Source organism: Branchiostoma lanceolatum, chromosome 16 (genome assembly GCF_035083965.1).
Source record: "Branchiostoma lanceolatum isolate klBraLanc5 chromosome 16, klBraLanc5.hap2, whole genome shotgun sequence".
NCBI lineage: Eukaryota > Metazoa > Chordata > Leptocardii > Amphioxiformes > Branchiostomatidae > Branchiostoma > Branchiostoma lanceolatum.
The window spans coordinates 8553562-8575371 of record NC_089737.1 but is presented as its reverse complement, the minus strand read 5'-3'; the positions used below and the strand labels follow the sequence as shown (position 1 = coordinate 8575371).

Here is a 21810-nt window from a genome sequence, read left to right as displayed (position 1 = left end):
GTTGTCATCTTCAGATTCACAAATTAAAGGAAAAGTTTGACTGAAAGAAGATACATGTAATGCTTTGAAGAACATTGCATTTGGCATTCTGTAATTACAGTTGGCATGTAACAAAATTAGAGAGATGTTTTGAACACGACCCAGTGGCAATGTCAAACACAACCCAGAAAATTGATTGTGCTTTGAAGCATATTGCCTCTGGCATTCCATGATTATAGTTGTGATGGAGCAAAATTGGAGAGCCATATTTTTTTTTAGAAAATGTTTAGTTGAGTCATCTTCACACCTGCAAAGAACAATTTTGATTGAAAGACCTGACTAGAAATCAGAATGTTCCGAAACATATCACCTCTGACATTCCATGATTACAGTTGTCATGAAGCAAAATTGAAAAGTATTTTTTCGAACGACATTTTTCCTGTAAGAGGTCTGGTTGACATGTGTCACTTCCAGAAAAACAGGTTAAAGGAAAATTTAGATTGAAAGACAGGACACTAAAGATAGTGTTTTGAAGAATATTTTCTCTGACATTCCATGATTAAAGTTGACATGAAGCAAAATTGGAAAGCTTCTTGTGAGGGACATTTTTCCGATAAGAGGTCTGGTTGAGTCACTTTCAGAGGCACAAATTAAAGCAAAATTTAGATTGAAAGACACGACACTAATCATAATGTTTTGAGGCTTATGAACTCTGGCATTCCATAATTACAATTGGCATGAAGCAAAATTTGAGAGATGTTTTGCAAGCAACACAGTCGCAATGTCAAGCACAACCCAGAAAATTCATTGCGTTTTGAAGTACATTACTTCTGGCATTCCGTAATTGCATTGGCGTGAAGCGAAATTGGAAAGAAGTTTTCCAACCTACGCAATGGCCATGTCAACCTCAAGCTGTAAAATTCCTTGTGAAGTAAGATAAAGTAGCATCAGAAGAACTGAGACATTGCTAAACTTGGAAGAACCTTGAGGGAGTCAAAGTCAATGTGAAAGTCATATTGTCTGATATTGAAAAACACCCCCCGGGATCAGCCCTAGGAATTGGCAGACCATGGTGGAAATATAGATGAATGTTCTGGCTTTTGTGGAATGCCCAAACTGCCCACCTGTATTGGGAAATCGATGTGTCCTTCAAAAGTGGGCTGTCCCTGTAGCTCAACTGGTAGCAGCCTTAGAGGAGTTGAGCTTCTGGTTACAGTAAGTTAGTAAATAACTGGGAAACACTGGTTCAGATCCTGGGAAGGGCATCTCAGTTGGAGCTGCACCCGTCTTTAGGAAGGGACGTAAAGTGGGGGTCCCGTGTTCGAGGTTGTGCCTCGAGCATGTTAAAGGGAAGGGCTAGCAATCCCTCCGTGTAAAAGTAGAAAAGTATACCCTGCTACAGAAACAGTAAGAAAACTTGCTGACTAGGGGTGGGTACCGGTACAGTGTACCGGTCCAAAACCGGTATTTTGTTATGGACCGGTCCAAAAAAAACGGTCCGGAAAAATTCAGTGGACCGGCATATGGACCGATTAGAAAATTCTGGTCATAATGTATATAGTTGTTGTCAACTACATTGTACTCAAAGAAGAACAATGTTGCTATGAATCACTTTTGTGAGATAAAGGTTACCTTGAATACATGGTTGCATGCTTCGGTACATCTTCGTTTTCTTTTTGCATATTAATATGCACCGATAATTCTAATATACAATTTGAACATAACCCGTAGGACTCACAAAGGCCTTTACTAGTGTCTCGCTCTCCAAAATATGATGTACTGAGACACGACTATAATCAGGTACAGGTACAGGTCCGGACCTGGACCTGACCCTCTGGACCTGGACCTGGACCGGACCTGAATCTTCTGTACCGGTACCCACCCCTATTGCTGACCTATGTGCCACTAGGCACTACGCGGTGAACAACGTCTTGCAAATATCTACATGCATATTGCAAATGCAGTTAGTCTCTATAATGTTACTTGTGATAAAACACTTTCATTTAAAATCATATGCATGTTGTTTTCAAAGAGGTGTTAAATTTTAGATATTGTTTTCACAGAACCTTTCCTAGTACATTGTAATTTACAACTTGTTTACCCAGTTAAATTGAGTCTATAAACAAATCATAGATCATGGAAATTTTCTACTGTACTGCTTGTTGCAAAGTTTACACTAATCATAAGACTGTAAAATATCTTTGATATCATAACCATGCAGTATTACACAACATTTACCTCTCAAAATGCTATGAATCATTTGAACTACAGTAGAGCAGCTATTATAGATGGTACATTGTACATGTACTTGACATGTGCATTGTATTTTCTTACCGGTGTTACATAGTGTGATTTAATGCTGTGTTGTTGTTGTGTTCACTACAGGGCTACAGTTGTACAGAGTCGTCTCATTTGGTTTATGGATGATGGAGCATTGGCTTTGACTCTGTGTGAAGAAAGTAAGTACTAGGGTCATTTTCCCTTAGAAATTAACATGTGAGTACCAGTGGCCCTTCCCTTCTTTGTAATATCAAAAAGATAATGGTTCAATGTGTGTGTTCATGGGCCCTAATTCTGATACATTTTATCGGCTATGTGAAAAATTTTTGTATGAAAACAAATAACAAGGACATTTTGTAGAATTTTATTGCAAGTCTCAAGAGTATTGGTCTTATTGAATAAAATCTAAATTTTGCTAATTTGGTTATATCTATAGCTTATGATAGACTCCTACAATTTGCAACATCCAAAAAAACAACACTTTTTACAACAGAATAGATTATTATGTTTATTATATTAAATGAAAAATTAAGAAATGGATGGTAGAAGTTTAGGTAAGGTTTGTGCAATACTGGTTCAGATTCAGTTTTATTTTGGTTCTTTCCAGATCAAGCAATCCATTATTTTTACCTCTTCAAATTCCTCCATGTTTGGCTTACCGCAAATGTCTGTCCGTCCATCCATCTCCCCAATCCCTTTCCCTCGACCTATCACCCCCTGCGGGCACTGAACCTATTACTGCAAGCCAGCAGAGCAAGACAAAGCCAGCAGGATTCCACAAAAACTCCCTGGACTCCTACTATCTATCATAACGCACTACTTTCAATTGGTAACATCCATGAAATGTGTTTGGGCCACCCTGACACTTGTAACTCCAGACTTGTTACATATTCGCTGCCCAAGACCTTGACTCCGCAGTTAATTATTTGGCAAAGGTCTCGGCCGACCTTCGATCCGTGAAATTACGACTTATTGATTTTCGCCCTCCCGAATTCTTCCCGCGGGTAACGCACAGTTTCTGGTCGTTATCGCAAAGATCTGTTTGCCTTTTTTTTTCAAAGGCTTTGCGTTGAATGCGTTCTATAGAGAAGACCCTATTTCGCAAAGGTCGTTGAGGATTGGAAAGTGGCAGGGTAACTAGCGTCTCCACACTAAAGGCGAAATCACCTATTATGGGCAGAACTGGGTGCGGGGGCTAACAACCTTTTAGCACGGCCAGGAAAAGGGTGGTTTGTGTCTTCCTGGTACCATTAAAGAGATAACAGGCTGGACGTACAAAGGATGACAAATTGAAACTCGCGCTGGTTTGAATGATGAAAAGAGAGACGTGTGAAAGGAAGGTATCTTTAAGAGCAGGGTTGAAAAGGGCATTGGCCTCGTATCTCTTGCAAGAATGCCTGTGTGTGAATAAAGAAGAGTAGGTAGTACATAAATTGTAGGTGTAATCTGATATTTTATACTACCATCCAGTGAAAGAGGAGACCTTTTGCGATCTCTTAGATCTGTTTCTATCTAGTCAGGACTTCAGGGCATTCACTGTGTTTTTTACTTCTTCTTTTTCGTTTGTTTGTGCCTTTATTTATTCATGAAATTTCAAATCGGCCTCGAGGCCCCTTTTCACTGAGGTTATGATGAAGGAGTCAAGGGTCAAGCACATTACATGTAATGGTCAAACACATTATACTGACAAAATAGCAGGTTAGATAGGTATGGGAGTCGTAAAATAAACCATAATTTTGTCCTGAATGTGTATGCACAGCAAGCGTCCAGCTAATGGATCATAAGATGATAATGATTTCCACACAAAAAATGACAAAGATAACACAGCAAGGAAGACTTTGAGCAACAACAAAAAATTGCTCAAGCTAATTTCACAAAAACTTTGCACCCTTTATCCTTGAGCCTCCTAGTTTTTCCTTCTGTAGGGCCTACATGAAGCAAATGTTCTAACTAGAGTCAAAACCTGCCCAAGAAGACCATGTACATGTAGGGCACCATAAAATCTGGTCTACATGTGTATTTGGACAGGTAGTCACTATACACAGGATGCTTGATGCTTGTGTCAATGGGAAGAAAATTTCTAAGAGCCCACCAAAAAGTGGTCACATTGCCTAGGTGACCCTTATGTAGAAGTGATCACTTGTACAGGTTTAACAATCTTACACTGTGTATATTAAGAAATTATGTGATTTGTATGATTTCTCAAAGATGATGTAGCAGTGATGCCAAAGATGGCTGAGAAGAAGGAGGTAGCGAACTGTACGGCCTGCGGCGCGGGAAAGTACCGCATGACGTTCTACGGACTGTGGTCACAGCAGACTCACCCAAAGGACTACCCCAGTAAGGACCAATCATCGTCTCTCATCTATCAAGACTGACATGTAGTGTTCTTTCTAACGAGCTGGAAATACCGCCTCCGTAAAGCTGGCATCACACAGAAGAAAAGAGTGCAAGATTAAATTAAACTTAAAATTGACGTTTTTGGCCAGAATACGACCAGTTTCCTCTTAGTCACTGCTCCATTTCTAGGGATTGGCCTATGTCACCAAGTCAAATGTAGCGATTGTAGATTTTTAGGCAAAATATATGCTTGATTCTCTGGTGATTTTGAAATTTGGCAACTGTCTAAAGATCAACAAATTTGCCAAAAGGTATCTGACAGTGTGACATTGGGTTAAAAGCTTGAAAAGAGTTATTTTCCGATGTCTACCTGTGCCTAACGTGCACTTGTTCCCGCACTAGGTCAATAAGCATATGTGGCCTTAATTTGATGTATTGAATGTAACCTCCCTTGAAATTGAAAAAAAGCATGATTGCTTTAATTTCCAAACAATATTCAGTTCAAGGTTTCATACTTCCTTACATGTAGTTCTAAGTGTTGTCAGTAGGTGTGTGGGCGATTTTCAGTGCAACAGTTCCGACATTTCTTAGTATATTTTCATACTGTGTGTCTCTCCCTAGAATATGGAACCCACTGGTCAGCTATCATTGGTGCAACCCACAGTAAGGACTATTCCATTTGGGAATACGGGGGGTACTCCACGGAGGGAGTGAAACAGGTCGCAGAATGGGGCTCACCAACCAAACTAGAACGTGAAATGAAAGAACAGGTAAGGAGTTTTGTTTTCTAACATTCCAAAAATTGCCTTAAGTGTAAGTCCAAATTTTACATAAAGGGAAATGATAGTAGTAGGTTAAAGTTGGGCATTCAAAAAGAGTAGAAAAATGAAAGGTTCTCTCCTTGGTGCTGAACTATCAGTGCTGATGATATGGTTAAAAATTCCAATGGCAGCATAATTACAGAATCTATGATAATGATAAGTTTTCTTTTTCTTTGATTGGAAAATATATAAGGTACAATGTATGCCAACTTCTACTAGTATTCAATAATTCTTGGAAACTAATCTGCTCAAGAAAAGATTAATATACCCGGTGGTATGGTATGAGTTCAGTCTTTTGTGGAATTTCTAGCAGTCTATTAACCTTCTTCCTGCTGCCTAACTGCATAACCAATACAATTGTGGTGCCAAATGGATACCTTAGCAAGCAGAAGGTCGAAGGTCCTACATTTACAATGCAAGGATTATCATACAACGGTTACTGTAAATGCAGAAATGTTTGTAGGGATTTCAGTTCACGTTAGAATGAAAATCGAGTGTTCGCGTTTGTAGTAGTAGCGCTACAGTCACATAATGGAAACGCCTCTTGCAGTGAGTTTCAGTTTGCGGTAAAGAGTTCACCGTAAAAACCGCAAACATAAAACCACCGCATTTACAGTATTATATAATTCTATCTCATTCTGTTTCAAACAGGGAAACAAGATCAGGACAGTTGTGAAGACGGACCCCCAGTGGCCGGCGTACGAACCCAGGAACATCAAGGCGCCGGTTTCCTCGGACTTCGGAGTGGACAGCGAGCACCACCTGCTGTCGTTCCTCACCATGCTGGGGCCCAGTCCTGATTGGAACGTCGGGCTGAGTAACTTCGATGTCTGTGAGGGGGACCAATGGCTGGACAGGACAGAGATGGACCTGTATCCGTGGGACGCTGGGACGGACTCTGGCATCACTTATGAGGTGAGTTGTTTGTTTGTTTGTTTGTTTGTTTGTTTGTTTGTTTGTTTGTTTGTTTGTTTGGATGGATGGATGGATGGATGGATGGATGGATGGATGGATGGATGGATGGACGGATGGATGAACGGATGGATGAACGGATGGATGTCTGATGGCTACTTAGTTGCTTAATGCTTTGAAGAATAGCATACACTGATTTAACAGCTAAATGTGTGCAATAAAACTAACTGCAACACACATTAAAAGCTGTTGTATCAATTTTGCAGTCAGCAAACTCTCCCACAATTCCACGAGAGAAGATTCGACCAATCACAAGCCAGGACCCAAAGAACCCGGCGTCCCCTTGGTACAACACTCGGGGCAAAAGTTTCCAGCCAGTCGCGAGGATCGTTTTAGAGAGGACAGGAATCATGGACAATGGTTGCCACGGGAAGACATCTAAAGGTATGCGGTATCACAAAATTTCATAAACAATGTCAGTTGATCAAATCAAACTTTATTCACAATTATTGCATCAGGTACAATGTATAGCAGATTGGTAAACAGTTGTAAACGTTCAAGTCAATGGAGAACAGAGACTATAACAAAAAGTTTGATCAAAATTCACAGGAGACACTTTCTGCATCAAATGTTTGCATCTAAAATGATGCAATCTCTCATGTGTTAAGTGTTACAAATGTATTGGCGTTGGAACATGTACATGGTGATTGATTGCCACTCTTCGGTCAAATGTTGCTCATTTGTTTCAATGCTTTTAAGTTTGATTTAAGATCAATACTTTTAAAGAAGTCAGAACAATGTTACGGTATAGCTATAGTGTCATTTGTGTGTTCCTGTCAAAAATAAAAGTGAAAGTAATCTTGGACCAGTTAAGCTCACTTAAGAGCTATCCACTGTTCCTGACATAGAAGACAGATGATATGAACTAGCCTTTACCAGGCCCCGCGAATGCCTGGGAAAATAGTTGAAATTGGCAAAATAGAGTGAATAGTGTGCTAATTATAAGGGAGTCGGCTACGGAGAGAGAGTCCAATATGCAATCCTAACTGTGCCTGCGAATGAAACCCTCGATGGTCAAACTCCCCTGGCAAAAATTCTCCCTATAGCCGGTGCAGTTAGTCTGGTATAGACTATATATGTACTGTATTTACAGGTTTATTGTACTGGAGAAATTCCCCTAGCTCTTTTCGACGAGTACAATGAACAGTGGACCATGGCTTAATATTTTCATGATTTTGCCCCTTTCAAGTGGTGTACTTGTTGGGTGAGCTACAACAGTCAGGATTCGAACTCCCAACCTCACGGTCCAGAGGCAAGATTGCTCAATACTGGACTCCACATGCTACCTGGATTGTGCACGTTATCTTTGTTATACTTTGGTTGCTTGCTCCCTCAACTTTACATTTTGCATACCTCTTGTACTTTCAGAAGATGAAGAGGATATTGACATATTCAGCGAGGAAATCAGCTTGTCCAAAGCTGAGAAGAAAGAGAGGAAGAGAAACAAGGACAGGAATCGTGGACGAGAAAAAGAGCGCGACCGCCACGGCCACGACCATGACCATGATGGCAGCCGCAAACTCACAAAAGGCGACCTCACCAGTATGTTGGAACATGAGTGTTAACTCTTCTTGTTGTCATCAAATTCATATAAAATACAGTCAAACCTTTACAGGTGACCTGTACTCTGTATAAAAGAGATTGAGGCCACTTTTCTCATGGCTCCTTAGACTGTTTTTCCCATTGACCCAAGCATTAAGAATCCTGTCTATAGTGACCACCTGTCACATATCTACAAAGTCCCTTCCCTTGAGTGGTCACTATAGTTCAATATATTCAACCACATAACGCCCTGACAGACTCTTACAAATATTCATACTTCCCCCGCACAATCCCCGAGTGGAACGCCCTGCCTGGCGCGGTTGTTACGGCTCCCACTGTTGAGTCATACCGCGCCAGGCTGGAGGCCTGCCTGCCTTAGCCTGGGACCCCGCCCCCCCCCCCTACTTTGCCCCTCGCGGGGTTATCTGGGGGTAAATCAAGTTGAAGTTATAGATAGGTTTGACTGTATTCCGCACACAGCTATATACATATGTATGTATGCTTGCCTTATATATCATATGACTCATGTGTACAATGTACTTCATGATGATCTATCAACCTTATCCCTAGTGAAGTTGCCATTTGGAACCAAATTTGTATTGGTTACTAGGTTCGGCAGCAGTGAGAAGGTTAGAAAAGAAGAAATCTTTGAAATTGGATAGAAAGAGACCTAGGTTTTCTCTTGTTGTATTGGCAACGATATCTATTGTTGAGAATACTATTTCATTCATTTTCACAATGTTTGTATCAGAGAGTATCTCTGAGGACCTGGAACAGTTTGGGTTTTCTGAATTTTGTCTGGAGTTTCCCCCACTTTCTAAAGGAATGGCAGACGACTATGTTCCCTACCACGGCTCCTATTACTGTGGCTATCAGCAGATAGGGGATTTCAGGTTGTGTATTGCCCGGTTAGGTAAAACTTCTTCCTTTCTTCAAAACTAACAGAAAGTCTAACCTACCATTCTAAGAACTTACATATGCCTGAAGTTGAAAAGTATTTTTATGAAAATTTTGGTTCAAGACGCCATTGGCAATGTCAGCATTGGATTCAAACCAGATCCAAATCCATGATGCATACAGTATGATTAAAAAATCATAGTCTTGCCCCTTTTTTGTGCCAATTTTCCCACAATGAGCAGCCATATTAACATCAAACTGTTAAAACAAGAAAATACCACCCAAAAAATCCAGCTAGCTGATAGCTAAACATTCAACAAGACTACCATATGCACTCAATTCTATAACCCTTAGGTCTTGCATTTGTTTTGCTTTCTCAAACAGATTTTTTCACAGTTGTTTTGAAACATCCCGCGACAATTTTCAAGATAACTCACAATGTGTACATGTATATGCCTTTTACCAAACAAGTTTTATCATGTCGAAACATACACAGCATAAAAAATCTACAAAATGAAATAAGACGTTGCTGTATATTTTAGCATTGAGTTTGAAATTCAGCTGCCAAAATTGCAGCTTCACCAGTTCTGTATTTCAAACAAGCTCTTCTTTGTTTTGTTTACAGTTTCCATGGGAACCATGGCAGTAAACTCATCAGCAGTGAAGATCTGGTGGGCTCCGCCATCAAACGTCCACTCGAGCATCCTGGGATACCTCGTGTACTACCAGGAAGGACAGAAACTGCTGGGACCCAACGTTCTAGAGATCCCAGATGGAGAGACAACAGTATGTCTTTTATACAGTTTGTTGCATGTTGAATACCTTGTATACCCACAGATGGTTTTCTGTGCAACATTGAAAGAAAATTCCTATCATCTGATCCTGACAGCTAAGTACACCCTAGGGTTAGGTTGTATTTATTTGGTCGTTGTTTGAAACATTTCTACTTAAGTTTGCACAATGCACTACAATGCACCAGCTGTTTGATAATATTGTGTTTGTTAAAGTTGGCAATGGATGGTTGTTACCTGAAGATATACAAGTAGTAAATTGTGTGATTCATAGTACAAGGAAATGAAGCACATCTATCTGTATTGTATTATCAAACTAGATAGCTATCCTTTGGCATAACACACCACAAGTTTCATCTATAAGTAAATTAAGGTTTGGAAATGTAGTAGATATACAGTTGAGAACACTTTTCCTCTTGTCTTATGTAGCAAATTGTGCTGGGTGGGTTGGAGCCTGAGTCCCCCTACACCATCCGTGTGGTGGCCTACACCATGGAGCAGTCCAACATACAGAGTGAACCAGCCATGGTCACTACACTACCAGGTTAGACTTTTATTCTAGACATTTGGAAAAAAGTATGCTTGATAGGGCAATGTGGAGGGAAATATGTACATGACAATGATGATGATGATAATGATTTCTTCTTCTTCCTGACCACGTTTATCCATCTGCCGACAAACCGGCAATTATTGACATGTATAGGGTCAATCCAGGTTGTAAGGTTTGTGGACCATCGCACACCGGGGCATGCCCCTACTCTTTTTTGAAAGGTGTGGTGGGTTCTTTAACTTGCACGGGGTGTGGCTCTCCCCAAACATGGGACCTCCATTTAACGTCCTATCCGAGGGACGTCCCCAACTCTAGAAGAGCTAGGTACTCATTTACACCTGAGTGAGGGCATTTGTGTTAAGTGCCTTTCCCAAGGGCACAACGTCCAGGTGCATGTTCAGACATGTCTGGGGGTAGCTCAGGTTCGAACTGGGGTCCCCTTGTTTGACAGTCGGATGTTCTATCCATTACTTCACACGACGCCACGATTTCTATCTACTTTTAGCTACTTGTAGCCTTCAGCATTGCTTAGCTATAAGCTGGAAAGTGGTCCAGAAAACACAGTACAATACATTACAATACAGTTTTATGATTTATTTAACACATTGTATGAATACAGCATGAAACATTTGGATACATAGTTACACATGCAACGGTTTTAATCTTAGAAAGTTATTTTTTTTAAACTATCCAGTATTCCAAAAACTTTCAAATTGATGCATCAGGGTCCAACTTTGCTCTAAGATGCTGTGACAATATGCAGTGGCAACAAGATTAATTCAATAAAACAAATTTTAGACTAGCTGATCAGTATCGATGTTCAGAACAAACAAACTGCAAGACATTAATTGTTCCAGTAATTTCAAATAAAATGCTGGATGGATTGCCAAATAAGTAATCTCAAAAGTTTTTAATTTCACAATGCATGATTGTACCAATCAAAGTTTAGTTCATATCCATCAGGATATCACTTAGGACCACATAATTCTGGCCCTTTCAACTGTAGATCCTCCAAGGACCCCTCTTTAGTTTGTAATTCATCTCAGAGTGAACAAAATCCATTAGATGGTCTCCTGAGTACATCACTTCTGGAAGCACTTTTGTTTGAAGTTACTTTCAACTGACACAGATGGATGAAATCCTACTGGAAGAAGGTCCCTAGACTATATTTCAAGCAAATAAAGAGTAATGGAATTTCATTTCAAACTTTCAATTTGTGACTGCAAAATTTGTATCTTTATGTACAAGTCAAACCTATCCATAGTAATCACTCAAGAGACTTTAAGAACACGTTCACAGTAGGCAGGTGGTCACTAGACATAATTCAAAAAGTAGACAGACTAGTAACAAAGTTATCACAAATGGAGTAGCCAAACAGCCAATGTGATGGACCTAAAGTGGCCCTGAAATGAAATTTCCTTTTAACCTTTAGCACTCTGAAGTAGCCATTTGGCACCCCATTCTCTATTGGTTACAGAGTTAGGCAGCAGGGAGAAGGTTAAAGATTGTCATTCATGTCTTTACTGAAAACATCTGAGTGTGTGTGATCTTTAAACCAATTGTCTACTGTGTGTTCTTAGGTGGGCCAAATTAGCAACAGGTTAATTGTGACATCACAAAAGAAACTCCACATTATTATCAGCATCTCTTATTATGTGTGGATGATAGATTCTAAAAGTATTTTTAAGTTCATTTCATTGGCACACAAAGGGAAAAGTCTCATTACTGTATTTCTGTAATCAAGAAACACGAATACACATTCTGAACCAAAATTGCACTTTCAAGTTGACAAATACACAATGTATCTGACTCGAAAGTTTACCTGTGTGTTTAATTAGTATAATTTATCATGTACAAGTATCTTTAACAGTACTGCAACTGCCAACACAATAGGTCTCTTGTCAATTACAGCGGCCATTTTGAATTTCCCAAAGGTCCTTTCATGTACATGTAATCTCAAGTTTGTACTATTCATTTCTTCCTCAGACACCAGTATCGTGGATGTGCCGTGCCTGTACAGCCCGTGGTCGGAGTGGTCCGACTGTAGCGTACAGTGCGGGAAAGGCGCGAGGAAGAGAAACCGTGTGCTGAAGTCCCTCCCCAGCCCCATGTGCACAGACGAGCTGGAACAGACAGAGCAGTGCATGGGGCCCAGGCCAAGCTGTGATGTGGAAGGTAATGGAAAACACTGTAAAATTTCAACAGCTTTCCAGTTAAGCCCATCACACAATCAGACTTACGCACAAGTATATGCTGCTGACCACTGCCCAACCAAGATTGGCGCTGGGTTTGGAGTAGCCTGTAATACACACTATTCTAGCTACAGTTCGCTCCTCTGATACAAGAGTAGTATGACTTTTTCGAGTTTGATTTGTCAAAATTCACAGTCCACTGGTGCAGACAACTTTCAAACTGACTCGTAGGCAACCTTGCCAACAACTACCAACCACAGATTACCTTGCTCAGAACTTACCATGGTTTGGAGAAGGTTGGGAAGCCTTGGTCAGAAATGTGTGATGGGTGCTGTAGTAAAGTTCTGTACACACGAAAATGAAATGTTTACCTGCCAACATTTTGGTAGTTCTCCTGCTACTTTCTTCAGGGCAATACTGACTAGTAACTGTTCTTCTTCTCACTGATACAAGATGTCACTGCCTTGAGAAGGATGTGATCCAAAATGTGACTAAGCTTGTACCACCCCTCATCATGGTTCATGGCTGGACTGTCTGATCCATAGAGTGACACCTACCTATAGCAGTGGGAATTGTAGATAGAGCAGTTTGTAAATAAGGTTTAATTTGGATTGCTACATGTTAGGGTTGGATACCGGTTCAGCTTGATAAAGTCCAAGTCCAGGTTTAGGTCCAGTCTAGTTGACATGTTTTGTTTTATTAAACCAATATTAAGCATAGCGAATTAAGACTGACATGCATGACTGTAAAAGTTTCTTGATGAGAAGACTTTTAAGGCAAACCAGTATCTAATATTTGAATTTTGCACTTATTTTACATTGTATATGCCTTTGCTTCTGATAGGGAGACTCAAAACACTTTTCATCAAACAAAATAGAAAAATATATTTGTACTTTGTTCAGGTTTTTTTGGAGTCAGGTTTTTGGCTTTCAGGTTTTTTGGACTCGGTTCTTGGATGTTATTTAGGTCCGAATCAGGTCCAGCGAACCGGTATCCACCCCTACTAAATGTACATGTACTCTCTGTTTTATCGCAGTTCTGGAGACGCCCCCTGAGGACCTGACTGCCATCCCAGTGGAGGGGCTGCCGGCTGTGGTGCAGCTTGCCTGGCAGCCGCCAGAGGAAGCGCAGGGAACCATCATGGGTACATCTCATTTATCTCTATAGAAAGAAGACATTTCTATTGCCCAAAGCTCTTATAACTGACTCGCTTTTCCTAAAACTTATCATACAATGGAAGTTTTAGCCACCAAGTACAGTAAGGGCCTCAGATAGCATTAAAATACACTTACAGCTAGATGTGCAAAGGTTAGATTTTTGTAGGCATAGCAGGTCATTCAGTGTCATGTGTGCCTGCAAATGAAAGCTGGCGTGACTCGATCTACTGTAAATGCAGAAATCTTTGAAAAATGTGGATGTTTTTTTGTTTTTTTGCCCACCTTGTTTTTTTTTGGCCCACGCACACTAAATTTGGAGTCTGCAGAGGATGTCGACCATGAAATTTACTTGCTGTGGCCTTAGCGTGAAATAAAAACCACACAAACTTAAATGCATTTACAGTATCTTGGTCAGTTCTTCTACTTTATATGCTGTAGATGTCATCAATGGGTGTTTCATGATTCAATTCAGCAGTTGTCTGGACAATTTGTAATGCATTATTCACATTTTGCATTTCCCAGACTATTTCGTGTTCTACATCAAGGAGAATTCCACAGACTGGAAGACTGTTCAGGTCCCTGGGGACCAGCTGACCTTGACCCTTACTGACCTTGTACCAGGAAGGTCGTACTACTTCCGTGTCCAGGGTAGAAATGCCCTCGGTGTTGGGCCAGTGTCTGACCCCATCATTTACAACCCAAAGCAAGGTAAATTTACATGACTATGTAATTCTAAGTTATAGTCCACTATAATAACTGTTACTGTAATGTCCAATTCACTGAAAAAAAGAAAATTAGCATTGTAATACAAAATTAATGTAATACAGTGACTGCCATGTAAATGCTATAAGACCCGCAGTTCCAGTCTGTTAAGAAAGTTTGAAGAAAATTTTCCAAAAGTAGATGAAACTCTTAACCATTTGGCCCCAACTTGGCAACTATGTTATAGGTCCTTGTAATAACAGGTAGTTGTTTGTTTTTGATTAGTAAATGAATAACAAAATATCATCTAACATATACTGAAGGCAGCATCCAGTCAAATAAGATGAAACCTTACTAGCCTTTTGGCCTCAACTTGGCAACTATGTTGGTGGTGACGCACCAATCGCTCCCAGTTTGATACTATTTTGTTATGTGTACATTCTGTTACCATCACCCTCGTTAAACCAGGACCCCATATCGCTCCATATTACATCAGTCGCGAAAGGGGCCCTGGTAAAAAGACCCGTCACATATGGTTATGGTAGAAATGGCAGTTGTAGCTCATGAATGATTAATGAGCTAGCCATAACACGTAACCTGATTGGTTGATAGCTTCCCAGCGTTCTTTGCGCGCTGGCTTCCGATGAGAGGAAGCAAACCTTCTGATTGGCTGAAGCTGTTTTGGTGGCGACGTCATCATAACCATATGTGACGGGTCTTTTTACCAGGGCCCCTTTCGCGACCGATGTAACGTGGAGCAATATGGGGTCCTGGTTTAACGAGGGTGGTTACCATTAGCATACAGATACATGTACAGTCAAATCTGGTTGGGCAACCACCTCTAGTCACAGGCCACATTAAAACAGTCACATTTCTACTAAGTTAACCCCGCCCTGTCCTTAGCAACCACCTGTCCTCGGCAACCATTTTTCTCAGTCCCTTGTGTGGTTTTGAATCCAGGTTTGACTGTAGTATTATCACTGTATTGGACACAATTTAGTGTAACTGTATAGTTTTCAATCAGACAAGTAGCCCAGGAAACCTTACCAAGTTTGCAAATTCTTTGATATAGATTATTAATCAATAATCTTGGTGTATTTTATGACATTTTCCATTTGTAGCTGCTGAGCAGCAGAGGAAAATGCAGTCTCCGGTCTGGGAACAAGACTTGTTTGGCAGAGAAGATAACGACAAGCAGACAGACATGGTCGTTGTGGATCTGAACGCCGCGTACGAGTTCGAGGATTACGAGGTTGACGAAGTCCAGCCCGATCACAAACAGCACGAAAAGGACGACAAAAAGAAAGCCATAGACTGCGTGGTGTCTGACTGGTCAGAGTGGGCCCTATGCTCAAGGGTAAGGATGGACAGCTCGTGCAATTTGCTGGCTTAAATTCTTTACCTTCAAAAGTGATAAAAGGTACAAGTCTGAAGCAATCTGCTGTGTCATCACCATCACAAAGAAGTTTGATTGTTTAGGTGCTGTTTGTTTGTCTGTCCGTCTTTAGACAGCAAAACTCATGAAGTTGTGGATGGACCTGCATGTAAGTGGGTAGGGCTTGGGGAAGCAAAGGACTGGTCAAATTTGATAATGGGCCTCCTCCTTTTTCTTATTCACAATTATGATGAAAAATAACAATGTAAGTACTAATAAAAATAAAAGGTATTTGTATTGGCTAAGCACATTGAGTTATGTATTTACTAGCTTGACAAACTTTGTAATGTACAATCAGGGCTACTACCTTTAGTCTGTTGTCATGCACAAAGTAAAACATTCATGAAACTTTTATGGTTGTTTTATAATTGGCTCTTTCGTGACATCAGTAATGCTAGTTGACTTCCCGATGCATTACTACTGTAGTACAGAATTGTTTCCACAGTTACTGCACATGCTGCAAAAAAACTCCTTTTTCCTCCTTGAAATAAAACCACAGTGAAAGTAAATTAATAACCGTTATAGGGTTAATGGAAAGTAAAGTGGGTCATTAACATTATTATCATATAGCCATTGTCCATGTCATGCTAGTAGTTAGTAGTAACGTTACTGTGTGCAGTTTTTGATTTTGTGTCATACCTGGGCCGGCAAAACGTTCGCTACGGGTGTTCCGCATCACGCGGGGTTCTATAGAATGTTTAGAATGCATTTCAAGTGTTCCGGTTGCGCTACTGCCGAACATTCGAACGCAAAAGCGGGTCTGTACGAAGTTTACAGACCCGCAGGTCCATACAAACTTTATAGACCCGCATGAAGATTATAGACCAACAAATGGAGCCTTCTGATTGGTCAACGACATCTACCTATATGATAATATACGGTATTGTTTGAACAGAATGTCTAAATGACCCTTGCTCATTGTTGTTACCCAGAGCTGTGGGAGAAATGGAGGGGTGCAGCAGCGCAACAGGGAGACCAAACAGAAGGCCAAACATGGCGGCAAGTCCTGTCCCCCTCGCAAGGAGACACGGAGGTGCAACGTCGGGAGGAAATGTCGTAAGTAACAAAAGCATGTGATCATCATCATCGGTCTTCTTCTTACGAGGTGAAGCAAGTAAAGTTCGTCCTCCAGAATTTCTTGTCATTCATTGCAGTAAGAAGTTCCTGTCCTTCCAAATTAGTTTCAGTTTTTATGAGTTTCTTGAGAGTTGTGATTGGTCGACCAATCCTTCTGTTTGCGTCCGGGTTCCTAAGCATGTGATAACAGTATGCAATTCAAACTAAGTATGGCTGCCATAACCTCACTATGCAAAGAAAGAAAATCAGTGTATGACAATTGCATTACAGAATAAGCTAAATCAATGATGTTGTTTTCTGACATCATACATGTGTACATGGACAATTTCTTTCAAACTTTCAAATGTTTAATGCAAACATGTTAGGATAGAGATTGCGATCTGGAAGAATCGACAATTCTACCGGTAGAGATCGTAATCAGAGTCTCTGTCAACAAAAATTGCAATAAGGAGCTCTGCCAATACAATGGATGATCCTACCAGTACAATCTGGGATTTTACCAGTACAATCTGCGATTGTACATGAGCACAATCTGCGATTGTAGCTGACAGTCCAGTCCGCGATTCTGAGTACAATCTGCAATTCTACCAGTACAGATTCTGAAAGTGAATCTACCAGTAGAGATTCCAATCTCTACCAGTTGTATTATCAATTCTATACCAGATTATGATCTCTACCCTAACACATATGTTTGTTCCCCCCTTCAGCCAAGCACTGTAAACTTGGGAAGTGGGAGGCGTGGTCGGAGTGTACGGTCACGTGCGGGGAGGGCATACAGATGAGGACGCGCCCCGTGTTCCGGGAGCCGAAGTACGGCGGGCGCGAATGCAGCTCCACGCTCCAGAAAAGGGTGTGTCTCAGAGAGGAGTGCTAGATCACGTGCAACATATAGACAGGTACAGTCCATTCATTTTGCATTTGTACATAATGTCTTAACATACAGGCCTGACCTCTGCTTAAGAATTACTTGGTCATTCTGACCACTTTTTGATTGTGCATTTATTTGACATGTCTTGTCCAATTGACCAATGCATTAAGAATTCTGTCTATAGTCATCTACTGTGACCATTCTTAAAGTCCCTTGAGTGGTCACTATAGGAAGGTATGACTGCACAGGCATGTTTTGGATAGTTTGCATACTTGGGACAATATTTGCAACATTTGCATATTCAAACCAAATCAGAGAGTACCTGGCAGTTGTAGACTCAAGCCTCTATAGGAATAGATTTTATTAACGACAGGGAATTTGAAATACAGACCCTAAACCTACATGTAATGCAATTGTGTGAATTAACTAGTAATTTCTGCTGTTAGTTGAAATTGTATTTTCTGTGTCCTTCGCAGGCGATCACCACTAAGTCTAACAATGCTGTACAAGTGCAAGTTTTTTCCAAGACTGTAAATATTTGTGGCCGGTCGCCGAGAACCTCACGAGAACCACTCCAAGTGACGCAGGACGTTAAGTCATATTTTGTGCAACTTGTTGCAAAGTGCAAAATGTTTTGTTTTTATATTATAACATATAGACAGGTTCTTATATATATCACGTTATTAACTCCATTGTTGCACAACATAATACAACTATTCAGGTTAGTTGATATAACTTGTTAACTTATCATAGTCCAACTTAGATGTATTATTCATTTAGTCTTCATAGAAATGTGATACGTATTCGTTATATATTGTGTATTTATAAGGTATCAACTAGTTTATGAGTTGATATGCTAACATGCAAAACTTTTATGTATCAAATTGGATACTTACGACCAGACTCTTTTTGCCAAAAAAGCAAATGCTGTATAGAATGACTTCCATGTCTTTGTATCACACGTCATGTTTCACAATAATGTAAATGGATGAAAAAACATCCATCTACAGTAGCTGCAGTACAAACTGTTGTATTATGTGATGGTAGAAGTAGACGTACTGCACCAACCACTTTTGCAGTGTACAGTAGAAAATGAACGGAAAGTAACATTCTGTCACAGTGGGGGGAAAGATACCAACACATGCAATCTTGCAATTTGAAAACGAAGCAAGAAAATTGACCAGAATATGCAATATCATATAAGTTCATTCCTGTACATTGCCAGAAATTCAAGCAATTTATTCTTTTTTGGAGGGGGAGTGTAAACAATTTGCCATGGCCCATTTGAATATTAATCAACCATACTAGTACTGCCCCATTGCCAGAATGTTACAAAACAAAACAGACTTCTTCCAACCACAACAATGTGAAAAAAAGCACTAAGTTTATATACTTAGTCTAGTATAGTGGGCTTATTGATAACCTAAATAGTCTTGTATATTGACACAAATACTAGTAGTATGTAGTTTTTAACACTCAGGAGAAAAAAATGTAGAGTAGAATTCTTGGACATTGTGACTGTTCCATGGTTGTGCAACAATTATGTCATGCATGAGTCAGTATTACAAAGAGATGTATATTTTCTTTGCAGTAAAGTATTTAGATTATTTACTACAGTAAAATGTAATCATGTAACAAAAGCTATGTGGAGATTTTATGTATGTTTTGGGATGTTTAATATTTTCATAAGTTCATGTTATTGTATTTTGAAGATAAGTGATATAAACAATGTGATGATGTTTAGTTGATACATGTTGAAGAGAAAAAACACCGTGGTAACACTCTTATGTTAAGATTCTGCCTTCTAGATGATGAATTTTGATAAAAAACACAGAATTCTACTTAAAGCAAAACAAATGCTGGGTGGCAAAGATGATCGTGTGTCACTCAAAAAAAGTTTCCCTGAATGAAGAACCCATAAAAATGCTTAGTAATACATTCCATGTTTCAATGATAAAGAAAGCTGAATAACTGGTGAATAGTTTGTCGATTTTATTGGATATGGTAAAACAAAGCTTATTATAAGCTGCTCATCATGATAGTAAAAGTTTAGTTGTGAGTCTTGAATTCTAATCATGTGTCCTCTCAGAGATAAAAATTGTGATTGTCGTATCAAGAAAATGCAGGCAAATGATGCAGTAATTCTTGAGGTTGTAGAAATCAATGTAACGTAACAGTCACAAATGCAAAACTTTTGTGTACTCACATTCTAAGCCATTCAGATACATGTAATGATGCCGGAAAGAAGTAACGATTTATGAAGATCTTTGCACAGAATTAACATGTATTAACAGAATGATATACTTCTAGTTTGGGCCTTCTTTATGTGATTGTATATTTCAGGTTTTTCTAAGAAAGTTAACAGATACTTAATATGGAACCTCACTAACATATCTGTATACTGTGAATAAATTATGATTATCACCAACGGAATCGGATGTTTTGCATTGTTGTATTAGTTTTGCTGTATTCGTACTTTTAGAAAGTATGAAATACGACAACCTATACATGTACCTCCTGGCGGAAGTTGCATGTAGTTACCTTCGCCGTGAAGGTTATGTTTTGCACAGCGTTTGTGTCTGTGTGTCTGTGTGTCCATCTGTAAATAGTATAACCCGAGAATGCCTGGATGGATTGTCTTTATACTTGGTATGTGGGTAGGTTTTTGAGCCCCCTAGTGGCTTGCTATGGTAGTGCAGCGCAACTTCCGGGTTTGATATCTCGTGCTCTGGACATGTATGGTCACCCAAATTAATACCCAATTTGCATAATCACTGGCAAACTACTCCATGATGGTAAATGATGGGGATTTCATTCTTTGAGCATTTGGAAGTTAAGTAGATGTGGACATTATCAGACATAAAGCATGCAAATGCGGGCCTCATTTACATACTTTATGAGGAAATGCTACCATAGCCTTCTCTCCTAAGAGAAGACTCGTATACTTTGAACAACTTGTGTTATTTGGGTACAGAAGATGGTCATCTTACATAATTTATGCAGATGAGGTCCTTATTTGCATACTAAATGGAACCATTTATTTTGGTAATGCAACGTTACCAAATTCTACAACTTGCTTCAGACAAAGATTTCTTCAATTTATGTTTTCTTCTTTTACATTGCTGCAGGTAATGTTACAGGTGGATTTCATAAAGACTGCAGAACTCTGAATGTTGAAATTTATGGTATCACAGCGACCTCTAGTAGAGTTTGTATGAACTGCAGTACAAGTGTTTAGCGTGTCAAAAACACATCTTGTGAACCGATGCCTATGAGTAAACTGGCCTGATAGGGGAACAGACCAGAAGAACAGAGAGGGTCGACATGCAGTAGGACCGTTCAGGGAGGAAGGAAGAGGTAACGGAATAGATGTGAGGATGATATCAGATAATGGACAGGCATAACATAAAATGAAACATTGAGAAAACAAGAACATCGAGAAGGATGGATACAACTGTTTGCTTGATCTTCGGTCATGCCCCAACGTTACAATACCGTAGTTAGACTAGGGATAGATGAGAACTGAATTGAGTTGGTTTCACTTGTAGTGTCACTTGTCACATTAAGCGTCAGGAGACCCGTCCAAAACTACGTGTCTGTCTGACATAATTAGTTTTTAGGAAAATGAAAGTTAAAACTTTGATGCAATAAAACCTTGAATCACCAGACTACACACCTTCTTCTGGGTTCTAGCTGATTCTATACTTGTACCTTATTATCTCAACTGGGCACCCCTGGGCTGCGATACCTTCACCCTTCACTAGGCGGCGCTTCAGCATGGTCGTGTCACGGTCAGGTGCAGCCCGATCGTGACGTTGGCCGTGGAGGTCAGCGGCTGCAGGACCTGCACCTGTCACTGGGCGGCGCTTTATTAACACCGTGTCACGTTCAGGTGTGGCCCGTTGGGTTTACGAATATGGATAGATGTAGCTGTGTTGAAGATCGGAGGAGAATGTAGGTTAGTACAAAGGAGACAAAACTTAAGAAAAAAGTCAAAGAGAATAGGTTTAAAGTTAGCTTGTGAGCTTTCATACTAAATGAGAGTCATCTGCAAACGTGTTTGGCAGTACGTCAAAGTGTGTGTATCAGGTACCAGAGTGAACTTAAGGTTAAAGGTCAGAAAGTTCAGGTTTGTTGACGTTAATCCCAGGTGAGTCCGCAGACGTGTGTTACCCGTGCACGTCTTAGACAGTATTTCTCAATTCCG

The 21810-nt window shown here is 40.0% G+C and overlaps 1 protein-coding gene across 2 annotated transcripts in view; it reads left to right on the top strand.

Annotated features, from left to right (window-relative positions):
- LOC136422090 (spondin-1-like) overlaps positions 1 to 20036 on the top strand; it is a 75687-nt gene extending 55651 nt beyond the window's left edge. The window contains exons 5-20 of one of the 2 annotated variants that reach the window (XM_066409738.1): positions 2365 to 2438; positions 4468 to 4599; positions 5221 to 5369; positions 6072 to 6335; positions 6599 to 6776; positions 7761 to 7934; positions 8758 to 8847; positions 9457 to 9617; positions 10052 to 10166; positions 12159 to 12347; positions 13401 to 13508; positions 14044 to 14229; positions 15345 to 15580; positions 16591 to 16714; positions 17443 to 17631; positions 18080 to 20036. In XM_066409738.1, the coding sequence (XP_066265835.1) occupies positions 2365 to 2438; positions 4468 to 4599; positions 5221 to 5369; positions 6072 to 6335; positions 6599 to 6776; positions 7761 to 7934; positions 8758 to 8847; positions 9457 to 9617; positions 10052 to 10166; positions 12159 to 12347; positions 13401 to 13508; positions 14044 to 14229; positions 15345 to 15580; positions 16591 to 16714; positions 17443 to 17609 (2347 nt within the window). In that variant the 3' untranslated portion in view covers positions 17610 to 17631; positions 18080 to 20036. The remainder of the gene's footprint in view (positions 1 to 2364; positions 2439 to 4467; positions 4600 to 5220; positions 5370 to 6071; positions 6336 to 6598; positions 6777 to 7760; positions 7935 to 8757; positions 8848 to 9456; positions 9618 to 10051; positions 10167 to 12158; positions 12348 to 13400; positions 13509 to 14043; positions 14230 to 15344; positions 15581 to 16590; positions 16715 to 17442; positions 17632 to 18079) is intronic. The other variant, XM_066409739.1, reaches the window with a different exon arrangement.
- The last annotated feature ends 1774 nt before the right edge of the window (positions 20037 to 21810 follow it).